Raw genomic sequence first — 12,223 nt, forward strand, 5'->3', positions numbered from 1 at the left:
GTTGATGATTAATTATATGATAAAGTTTCGGAAAAACATCAAAAACACATCAGATCACATCTCTCAAAGCCCAAGGTAATATCAGCAGTTTCTATACTCTGACTCACAGTGTAAAATCCAAACGTATTCAGTGTACTGTGACGTAAGATAAGGACAATGAGCATTGAATGTTTGACAGTTTTGCTTTTACAAATGGATATGAAAGCAATTCATTTCTTACCAAAATAGGTACTGATTCTTTTCCAGATATCCGCAGCCATCATTGTAGTAAACTATGTATTTTTGCACAGTCATTTGAGAAAGAAGTGCTGCATGTACAGCAAACTTTTGAACAGGTGTTGGATCAAGCAGGAAAAATCCATGCAAACCGTTTCTTCAGTCCCACGATATTTTTCGCTCACTCTTCCAGTGCAATGTTTTGATGAGTCATAGATCTTACATCATAGATCAAACACATTTCATTTCATTGCACAGTCACAAAATGTATAATGCTAGAATTTCTGAAAAGATACAGCAGTACTTACTGTGTGTTTAGTAGTACTCACTTATAAGTAGTTATATGTATGTGCAATTTTCACTTGTTTTGTTATTATGTTTTTTGTCCAGAGCAGGATAAATATCATCAATACCTCGCCATGCAGTATAATCCAACAGCAACACGAACTACATCTTCCATAATGACCATAAAGTTGAATCAGCATTTCTCTAACAAAGTTTCAACAAAAACTGTACATTATAACCTTCATGAAGGATGAGTCATTGCAGCACTATTGTATCAGACTGCACTAGTTTAGCTAGGTGGATCTAATTAACTGACAACTGAGTGTGTATACAAATGTGGTCATCTGGCGTTGTTGCCTCCATATCAAAGACTCGGGATCTGACCTTTTTTGATTGCTTTCCTCAACAAACAGCTTCATCCAGAGTATTGGAGGCATCCTCCCTATGTTCCTGGTGCTGGCCTTCATGTACACTGTGTGCATGACCATCAAAGGTCTGGTGCTGGAGAAGGAACTGCGGCTCAAGGAAGTGCTGCGTGCTCTTGGCATTCAGAACGGCGCCCTTTGGTCTTCAAGGTTCACAGAGAACATTGTTCTGCTCACAGTTCCGTGTTTACTTATAAGTGTCAGTGTTAAGGTCAGTAAAAAAAAGAGTCGCTGAGTGGAAGATATCGAAATACAAAGCATCAACATGTGAATATAATGCATCTTTGCTCATGTTAATGTTAATTCTTTCAGCCACATTAATGTATGGTGCAGAAAATCACTATGGTAATGGAATAAAATAATAGCCACTGGCATCATTTCTGTTACAGCATCAAGCGGTGTGTTTCTAGAAATATCGAAAAAAATGTACGATTTTTTTTTTTTCATCATTCTAGTTTTAGTTCCACTATATAATAATAAATAATAAATCAAACAAAACAAAAAAGATACATTGAAGCTCATCAAAGCAACAGGATGATGAACATAATCATATTCAACCAAATAGTCAGATTTTCTTGTAGTTCAGGTCAGAGGTCAGACAATTGTTCATGCTTTGTGTTTTGGTATTCTTGCCGTTGTTAATCATAACCGATTAATGATCACCGAATCAAATCATGAGCCCTGATTCTTCAAATCACACCTTACTTTGGCCAATCAGTTGAACAAGCAACCAAAGCTGTAATTTAATCAATTAAAATCACACCAGAAGTATTTGCCCTTTATTTCCTTTAATTGCATTACCTCTCTCTCTCTCTCTCTCTGCCTTATACATAAAGAAGACTTGTGTTATGTAATTTCAGATGTCAACATGTGGTACTGTATATTCCTATGATTAGCTGAAAATTAATTATCTTCGGCCACTGGAACGCTGTACACTATTTTACGTTATGTCAAATCCAATTTGCAGGGTAATAACCATAAGTGGGAGGAACAGTGGTACACCAAAGACCTCATATTGAAGGAGGGGCTCGAGTGTGTCGTTTAAAATACAATTTTCAATCCCGAAGTTTATGTTTTTTTTAAAATACACACTGCTGAAGAAAATACACACTGCTATGATTTGTGTGGAAAAAGTAAAATAAAGTAACTGTTAACTGGACCATGTGAGGCAAATACAAACAAACATATTTAGCTTGTTATTTTCTTGGCTGTATTTAGATGTACAGTATGTGAACACCCAGATTCAAAAATAACAGAATGGTGCCTTAGACAACCAAAGTCTGTCTCAAATTCACTCAGCTTATGATGCATAAGGCACTTTATGCATTATTATCCAATGGGTCAGACATCATCAATCAGTGGAATAAGTTTGGAAGAAAATGCACAATGAAATCAATTAGCTGTTGTTTAGTTGTTTATATAATGATCCTTCTATTGGATCAGTGATTTAGTGGCATATAATGGTCTTGCTTATCATTTGAAATGATCCTCTGCTTTAGAATCGATTAGGAAAGAGGCACAAAAGGGGGAGACCCTTCATGACATATGATGTAGAAACATTATATTGGTCTCCTTTTAGATAGAGCGCATCAGTCAATGACTCCTTGTTTTGTAGGCGTTGTTAATGAGAAAAAAAAAAAAAAAAAAAAAAAAAAAGGATGGTTAATTCAGATCAGACTAATCAATTTTTGCAGTTTAATTGGAAAATGTTGCTGGTAAATAAAAACTGATATTTGAACAGCTGGGTGAAATGTAATTTCCCCATCAGCCTAATGTGTTTGCAAGCCATCAACAATTTGTAAACATTAATAACAATAAATTGAGTTAGTTGAGTGCCTTGGAGGAGCAACTGCAAGCACGATGTGTATTCAGATCACAGGCCCATTCTAAATGATAATTTCACAGCCATTTTCAGCGCATTAATAATAATAGCAAATCAAATGGTAATTATCATAAGGCTGTATCTGGATTAGGTGTGACAACAACCAGTTTTGTCATCTGCACCTGAGTCCTCTGCCATTTTACACTTGTTTTCTCTTCTATTATGGAGTAGGTAATGCATTTATTATGTGGCAACCAGCCTGGTATATTTGCACTGCTCCCACACTTGGCTCCCATCTCAAACCAGCTGAATCAAGATTGTCTTTACAAAAACTAACACCAATCAGAGATGATCAATACAAGGCACACCAGCGCTGATCCTCTACCCAGACAGTGTGTCCTTGTTTTGACAACATGAAACCCCCTTCCAAATGTTTTGTCAAGCTAGAAATCGGTCATTAAAATTTGATTAATTTGTTGTGCAACACTCTGCGCTAAGAAAAGAATGCAAATGACAGCGCCACGGACCACCTTCACAGTTGGAAGATAGCTATTGACGTCTCATCAATCATAAATTCATGCAGGATAGAAAATAAATAAAATGAGACATTAGTGAGCCAGAAATGGGCAGTGGTGGAACATCACATGTCCATTTACTCATGTGCGGCATTTAACCATTTTGAAATACTTGTACTTTAGTTGAGTTCCTCCATTATATGATACTTTATACTTAATACTTACTTACCACTTAATACTATACTTTATACTTACCCCATAAATATTGTACTTCAAAATATAATGCATTGTTGTAAAAAAAAACAAAACAAATAAACTACAAATTAATGTAAACTAAAACTGACAAACTACATGGTCATGGACATCACACTGCTATTTATATTTTCTTGCACCAATAATAACAAGGTAATAATACACTATTGTTAATATATAAAATAATAATACAATGATATAAATATATATATATAACTCTGTTAGGATCCTGTATGAACAGAACTTTTACTTTTGATACAATGACCACCATTTCCATGTGTAATTGAGAGTAACACCTTGTGTAACACTAAATGTAAAATTGAGTGTAGGATTTTTACGTGAAATGTCTGCTGCAAGTGTGTGTGTGTGTGTGTGTGTGTGTGTGTGTGTGTGTCTGTGTGTGTGTGTGTGTGTGTGTGTGTGTGTGTGAGAGAGTGTGTGTGTATGTGTGCAGCAGACTTATCCCCATTTACACCTGGTACTAACAAGAAGTCTGAGTCTTCTCTGGAAAAGTAAAAACATGTTAATGCAAGGTGTAAATTAAATACATTGTAATTACATCGGCGGTTTGGTAAGATCTCAGCCAGGTATAAATGCAGTCTGTACAGTTTTGCTTTTTAATAGCAGTCCTAATTAATAGTTTTATATCAAGAGTGTATCAATAACTTCGTGCATGCTATGTGAAAGGGCTTGCTTGTAATGATGAACCCAAACTGTGCAGTTCACCTCAGCTCTACATAATGTTTTAGCCACTATCAGATCATTTTTTTGGGGTTTCATGGCCACAATTTTGCTGCTTTGGTTCCATCGTACTCCTCACATTAAGCCTGTTTCCAACAGCAGGCTGGCTCTTTCAGCAAAAAAATGCTCTGACAAACCCTCTGGACATTGTCTGTCCAACACCTAACAGCATACAAACACAAAGCGTGTAGCATTTAGCAGCTAAAGAGACAGATATTTCCTTTGGGAGTAGTGGAAACAAAAGCAGACCCAAAAAGGAGAGTGAATACTGGACTTAAATTTATCAAGTGGTCAGAGATACATCTCCATATGAATGCTATGTGGTGCTAACACATAAACCCCATATCAACTTGCACCATGTTTGTTGACAAGTCCGTTATTTGCAAATTGAGACCCAATCATACAGAGGCGGTTCAGATTTTTGCGTTAATACCGGGTGTAAACGGGGGGTCATTATCTTGTCTGGTCTTGATCTTTCACCCTTCAGGTTCCTCCGGTCTCTGGCCCGCTCCCTCCCCTTATATATGACGTTAGCCTGGATCTACTCTGTGGCCATGATCATAAAGGGTATTGTCGCTGAGAAAGAGGCGAGGCTTAAGGAGACAGTGAGGATCATGGGCCTGAGAAGTGCCATCTATTGGCTGAGCTGGGCAGTGTCTTGTGTGCTTCCGCTGGCAGTCAGTGCTGTGCTCCTTGCCCTTGTCCTGAAGGTGATTTCAAAATGATTAAACAGTGATTCAAGGAGAACCCAACACTACTTTTGGAGAGTTTTGGCCATCGAGCCTCATGAACTAATGAGGCTTTTGTTTAAAATAATGAAGATGTTAATCTGAAGTGAAACCCAAGCACTAAAATCAGATAATTTTACTTGACGCTAACGCAGTTGTATTTTAGAGTTCATTTAGCCTGTGCAAATTTAGAAGAGTTTCTATAATGAACATTCATACGGCTCCATGTAACAGTGTCCTCTATAAGGTTTTTAATCATAATTGCATCCATTACAATAGCACCATTATCCTAACAGTTCAAGTGCCTCTTTGAATTAGGTTCGGAGAAGACATCAGCATCATAGTGCGATGTGGGAGAATGGATGGATTCACAAGTAGCTCTCTAAAATTAGAGAAGGGTCCTCCTTCAGACCGGCAGAGTAAAAGAGTGACACATTTAATGACTTTCAGATAATGTAAGTGAATTTCAGTCCATTGGAAAAATGTTTCCAATATTTTACCAATTTCAAACACCTTTTACTCTGCTGTGTTTTAAAATTCAGCTATCATAATCCGATTTTTCTCATTTTTGTATGTTTGATTGATATTTCTCTGTTTTTTTCACATTGAATGAGATGTTCACATTTCTGTCTTTCTCCCATCTCTAATTTATTTCTTTTGACACAGTATGGGAAAGTGCTGCAGTACAGTGACCCCTCAGTAATCTTTGTCTTCCTGCTGGTGTTCTGTGTGGCCACCATCACTCAGTGCTTCTTCATTAGCGTCTTCTTCTCTAAGGCCAACTTAGCAGCAGCGTGCGGTGGCTTCATCTACTTTGTCCTCTATCTGCCGCACATCCTCTGCTACGCCTGGAGGGACGTCATGGGTTTCGGGGCCAAGGTTGCTGTGGTAAGTCCGTCTTTAGCGCTGACATGGTTTTTTTTTTTTAATATCTTCCCCTGCTGTTATCATACAGGAGGGTCGGCTCTCGCTGGAGTTTTCAGTTATATTCTTAGATTATGTTTTTGCCACTACAATCACACTTTGGCAATCACTGCCGTTTGTTCCTTATCCATTTCCTCTTCCTTTTAAATCCAAACATACACAGGTTTGATCTGATTGGTGTTGGTTGTTAAGAAAGGGAGTGAATTCGCTCGGTGTCAATAACATCTGCACAAGTCTCCTGATTAATAATGTGTGAAGCGTCTGCCTCCGAGTTGAATTGAGGCTCCAAAAGCACAAAAGTACTCTTACTTGTTCTGACGTATTTTGGCACTAACTTGAAGAATTTTATTAAAACCGGACACACTCAAGTGACAGAAACATGAAGCATTTGCATAAAAGAAGAGACTAGACAGACATGCACAGAGGAAGCTGGGGATTTTCTCCTATCCTCTAAGGGATAAAGATAAATAGTACACCATTGCTCAACTTTCAGTGTAGCCTTTCTGCGTGACCTTTACAGCAGTGGCGGTATCATTTGTCCTCAAGCTGTCCTTTCCGCAGACAAAGACACACAAAATCTTGAATCTTCATTGCTGTGCTTGCGAGTGCATCTTCCGAGAATTTCAATCAGGTCATGTTTTCTTGTTTGTCAATTTCTGTGAAGCAGTATCAGGTGTGGGTGGGCAGGACAAACAGTCTCATGTTTCTGAGTTATCAAATTGAAATTTGGCAGCCAGTAATAGCTTACACTTTGTAAACCTTGCCTTTGCCAACAAGCAGTGCCAACATATCAACTGAAATTGCTTGTCTTTGCGTAAATTTAAAATTATGCCATTCCTTTCCTTTAAGAAACTTTTCAGTCCATTTCCTTCTACAGACTTCATGCAGGTTAGGTAGGCGTTTTACATATAAGGTACTGCAAACCTTATTTAATCTCTACACAAAGTGCCATTGCAAGGTTCTCCCCTGGCACTGAGATTTTTCTCCCCTGCTCCAGCTAGATGGATAGCCCTCTAGCCCTCTAATTAGCATGAGCAATGTTCCTCTGACCAAACCACTATCCAGTTCATCCCCACACTTTATCAGAGACGTGTATGTGTGTGCAGAGGTTCTTTTCTCTCTCCCAGCTCGGATGAAACTATACCATGCCGCGGCATACAAATTCTCCCCGACATTGTCCTTGATAATGAAGTCTTTAATCGGAACAGAATTTCAAAAAGATCACCTGAATTTATATGAACATTTTTTGATTGCGGCTCGGTGCCAAAAAGAGCTACAGGCAGTGTATCAGAGGGCCACTGTAAGACAGGGCACAGTCACAATCCAACTTCCCATCTACTGTACTTCTCCCTCTTTTACCTGCAGATTTTAATTAGGTGGAAACAAGAGTGACCCTGAAGTCCTTTTATGTTCTGGAAAACCAGAAATATTTTCAATTAATCTTTCAGTCCTGGAAAAGTCATGAAGTAGAAAATAAGAATTCCAGCAAAATAATTTAAAACTGCTCAGGTTTTCATTTGCTGAAATCACTTAATCTATTAATCAACATCTGGCAACTGACTTTCCTATATGGATTTGTTCCAGATATTCTTTGTGGTACTGTGGCTCTTAATGTGATTTAAATATAGAGCTACAACTAAGATGATGTCTTCAAATAGCTTATGTTGTCTGACCAACCCACAGAGATATTCAGGCTGCTAATGCTCACATTTGAGAAGCTAAAACAAGAGAATGTTTGATATTTTTACTTGAAAAATGAACCCACAATAATCAACTCCTTGATTCTGAAAATAGTTGCCTATTTTCCATCAGTTTACTTGTTGATAAATTTGTTAATTATTGCAGCTCATGCCTCCCCTTTGTTTTTCAAAATCCAATTCCTTCTGAGAAACAATTTTCAGGCAGACTTTGTACTCTTGACATTTTCATGCAAGACCTGACTCAAACAGTTTTTAAATGAAATTTCCTCAGACAGAAATGCATTAGTCTCTGTTGTGATCCCTGTCCGTCATTCCAACTCCATTTGTCAAAAAATGTCCTGGAAAATGACTTCTCAGACAGAGCGGGCACCCTGATTCCTCTAACCCTTAACAATGTTCTTTGTCTGCAGCCAGCCGAATGGTGGCTAAATCTGCAGTGCTGACATGTGTTCAATAGAGGGTGCTTGTCCGCCTCCCAACTCATGCCCTTTTCACAATAGCGAGAAGAGTAGCTCCTGTCGTTTTGTCAGCCGTTCACACAGAGGTCAAGGATGGGTGCCCACTAGCCCTGCTGTCACCTCTCATCTCCTGACTGACTGTTGATTGCTTGGCAGTAGATGGGCAGTGGAAGACAACACAGGAAGTTGCCAGCAGTGTTAGTAGCCAGGCTAGAGGTTTGGCGTTACTGCAGAGCTTTTCAGATTCTCTTCCTGGTAATGTAGCATCGGGTAGACAGCATCCACGATGATTCGTCTCTGAAGCTTCAGCAACCGCTTCTGCCCGAGAGAAAATGCTGTGAGCAAATGAGGCGTGATAAAACAGCTGGCAGGCAACATGGCAATGCTGAGTGATAGGCCATGGCAGATGATGTCTCATGGGCAACACATCATTTGCAATTTCCTATGTATGAAAGAGCCAACAAATCTTAGTCTCCAGCACACACATTTTAGTCTCCATCTTTGTTTCTGACTAAATTTGAAGTCCTCAGAGATGTTCAAAGGCAACATAGCAATTAAAGCAGCGGATGTCTGTGTAGATATTGTTCCTCTGTCTGCTGCAATAGTTCACTAATCAGTTATGTGTGTGATGTGGGTGGTAACAGTATATCTCTCATGATTAAGTCATCTGAATTCAGTAATCAAAGGCTGTCACTATACAAGTATAATGAAATATTCTTTGAGGCAATACTGCATAACTTTAAAGGACATGCATTTTCAGGAAATGCTCTCACTCAGTTTTCTGTCAACAGATGAGGAGCCAGTAGCTAGTTAGCTTAGCATAAAGACTGTAAACAGATGGAAACAGCTAGCTTTACCATTTTGAAATGTAACAAAATTTGCCCACCAGTACCTTTAAGGTTCAGTAATTCAGTAACTACGCTTTATATCTTGTTTGTTTAATCTGTTTAAAAACTGACTGTGTCCAGTCTTTATGCTAACCAGCTGCTTGGCTCCAGCTTATTTGAGGAGTGGTATAAACTTTCTAATCTAACTCTGAGCATTAAAGCAAATGAGTGTAATTCCCCACAATGTCAAACTACTTCTTTAACTATTGATGTTTTAACTATCGTTCCCAGAGTTTACTGTCTTGTGTGGCCTTTGGCTACGGCTGTGAGAACTTTTCCAAGTACGAGGAGCAAGGCATTGGTATTCAGTGGTACAACATTGGCAAGAGTCCAGAAGAGGGCGAACGCTACACGTTCATTGTGTCCATCATCATGATGCTCTTTGATGCTGTTTTTTACTGGACGCTCACCTGGTACATTGAGAATGTCTTTCCAGGTAATGATTGTTGAGGAGATTTGTACAATATCTACTAACTTAATTTATGCTGTCTGAAGAGGTGATGCTAAATTTAAAAAATGGACAGATGCTAAGATTTTGTGTTCTATTTTACTTGCACGACGTCCATTCACCTGGCCTAGCTTCAAATCAATATCCAATTGCTGCTATCCTAACAGGCTAGTATTAATGGTCTTCTCAACTCAAATTAAAAGAAGACAGGAGTTGTGCCAGGCTGTCAAGAGGAAACCTACACTGTAAAGTACCATATTCCCTTAAGCCAAGTCGTTATTAAAATGTTAATAATGTTCTCCACGCTCAATCCCAGGCCAATATGGAATCCCTAAGCCATGGTACTTTCCTTTCACTGCATCTTATTGGTGTGGGAGAGCTTCAGTGACTGACGTTGACCCTGGTTTGCTGAAGGACTCCAGAGTACATAATGGTAAACTGTCATATAATTTTCAATCCTCACCTGTGGTGCGTAACTATAAAGTAACCCACTCAGGCATCATGTACCTGACAGATTCTCAACAGCTCGCTCGTGTACTAATGGGAACATAGTTCTAATGAGAAGTGTAAGTTAACTGGGATGGGTTGCAAACAAACATTAGCACCTTATTTATCACTTTGGGTGATAATAGACTTTGGCGCTTTGAAGGGAAAAAAGGTGAGTTTCAAGTCAGGAACTTGCTAAAAAACTAATTTCCAATTAACGTCGACGGGAGTGAGCTAAAGTTATTTTGTTAAAGTTATTATCTTGTGTATTCATTTTACTTTTTGACTATATATGACATTAAAGGAATATTCACATACATAAGTTGAATTTAAGAGGAAAAGCAACATTTTTAGATAAATTTCTTGCAGCATCAATAAATATAAGTAGTCGTTGTTTGTGTCCTCAGAAGACATTTATATCTTAGATAAATCTAAATAAACTCCTTTTATGCTGGTTTCTCCGTTTGTTTGCATGTGTTTCTAAAGAATATCTGGAGAAGCCACCACCCAATATGAAAGCGGGGGTCTCAATCCGCAATCTTGTCAAAATTTACAAGACCGGAAAGAAGCTTGCTGTGGATGGACTAAGCTTGGACTTCTACGAGAATCAGATCACATCTTTTCTTGGCCACAATGGAGCTGGAAAAACAACCACAATGTGAGTCGTATTATCTGTTTCTCCCATGCTTTGCCACTTGGCTCAGTGTTCATGTAATTTCACAGGGTGCAACTAATCTAACTTGTACACAATGCCAACTGTACTGTTGCTACATTAATTCAGTGGTCACTGCTTTCAAAGAGTGACATCTTCTGAGAGGACATTTATCACACACAGTCAGCTGTTGTGTTGATAGTGAGAGTTATCTAATTGCTGTTTAAAAAAAATAGTGGAAAGGTTGGAAGGGGTTTAGGATGACAGCAAATAAATGAAACCCAGTGGCCCAGAAAGAATAAGCGAGAGAGGGAGCAAGTGATGCAAGACTAAGGGCTGAAGGGAAGACATCCGCTCTGAGCCACTGTAACGAAACATTACAGAGCACAATAACAGAGAGGACAGGGGAAGGACTCTGTCACACACTGACGCGCTGTGTGGATGCATTTCCAGAGAGATACCAGAACATCTATCTATCTGTGAGGTTCAGTGTTACACTGTATTTCTGCTTTTTGGTGGTATGCAGAACTTTTGTCTAAACAAATGTTGGTCTCATTTTTCGCACTGTTGTGTTGTGATCTTTCGTATGGTGTTTGTTGTGTGGTTTATGGTTGTATTTTTCTGCTCAGGCTTGTCAGTAGTTAATACATTATTAATGGCCTGAGACTGAGGACAAGTTAATGGAGATGATATGGACAAATCATCTGATACAGCAGAACATTGCTGCTTCCATTTTTCACTGTTTGTGACAGAAAAATCTTTTCTCATTCATTATGATAATTAAATTAGAATATGTTGATTGCATTGGACAAAATGTCTATAGGAATAAATAGAATTCAACCAACTGCTTCTAAGTTGTAGGAACTCTCCTTCTCCCTATGATTATTTACTATGATGTAAAAATCAACAACCCAAATTAATCTCCAAGCAACCAACAAATCTCCAATGTAATCAGGATATTTGTGTGTTATTTATTTATTTTTTCTCTGTAGGTCAATTCTGACAGGACTGTTCCCGCCTACATCAGGCACGGCCCTCATCAATGGATATGACATCCACACTGACATGGACAGAATCCGGAAGTATTTGGGAATGTGCCCACAGCACAATGTCTTATTTAATGAGTGAGTGAATTTAGCAGATAGCCATCCATCCATGTTCTCAACTGGCCATTAGTGTAATCATGTTTTGCCTCTGGTTTATTAAAAAAAGAAGAAGAAAGAGTGGGGAAAAATCATTACAGAGCAATTTAATCATATGTATAATGAGGGCTCAGTCTCTGCTTATTTTTCACATCAACACATCATTATCACTTTACCTTTTTATGCTAAAAAATGAAATGAACTCGGTTCACTCCATCCACTAAATTTCTCCTAATAGCGTCATTCCTGGCTATTATTCAGTTCACCTTTAGAGTCCCCTCTATTTCTCTCTCTCCACAAACTGACGACTGCAACTCGACACAAGTCCTACATCATAATTATGGCTCAGCACCTGCAAATTACTTTCATTAATATTAATCCCACACAGTCAAAGCATCTGTATTAAGTAGAGTTAAAATATTCATGCAAACATTGAGGTAGACATTACGACATATAACTGCGGTTCACAAAACTGCAGTTCGATTGGAGCTGGATCGTCATGCAAAAAGGCTATTAATGTGACGCTGTGGATATTTCAAACA

General features: G+C 38.6%; 1 protein-coding gene across 2 annotated transcripts in view; it reads left to right on the forward strand.

The window, feature by feature from the left end:
* LOC111665943 (phospholipid-transporting ATPase ABCA1) overlaps nt 1–12,223 on the forward strand; it is a 146,550-nt gene that overhangs the window by 47,760 nt on the left and 86,567 nt on the right. For both annotated transcript variants that reach the window (XM_023421077.2, XM_023421078.2), the window contains exons 15-20: nt 915–1,137; nt 5,651–5,872; nt 9,185–9,389; nt 9,718–9,834; nt 10,374–10,545; nt 11,532–11,663. In XM_023421077.2, coding sequence (XP_023276845.1) covers nt 915–1,137; nt 5,651–5,872; nt 9,185–9,389; nt 9,718–9,834; nt 10,374–10,545; nt 11,532–11,663 — 1,071 coding nt within the window. The remainder of the gene's footprint in view (nt 1–914; nt 1,138–5,650; nt 5,873–9,184; nt 9,390–9,717; nt 9,835–10,373; nt 10,546–11,531; nt 11,664–12,223) is intronic.

Source organism: Seriola lalandi, unplaced genomic scaffold (assembly GCF_002814215.2).
Source record: "Seriola lalandi dorsalis isolate HSWRI2012SDOR001 ecotype SW California unplaced genomic scaffold, Sedor1 jcf7180002054663, whole genome shotgun sequence".
Taxonomy (NCBI): domain Eukaryota; kingdom Metazoa; phylum Chordata; class Actinopteri; order Carangiformes; family Carangidae; genus Seriola; species Seriola lalandi.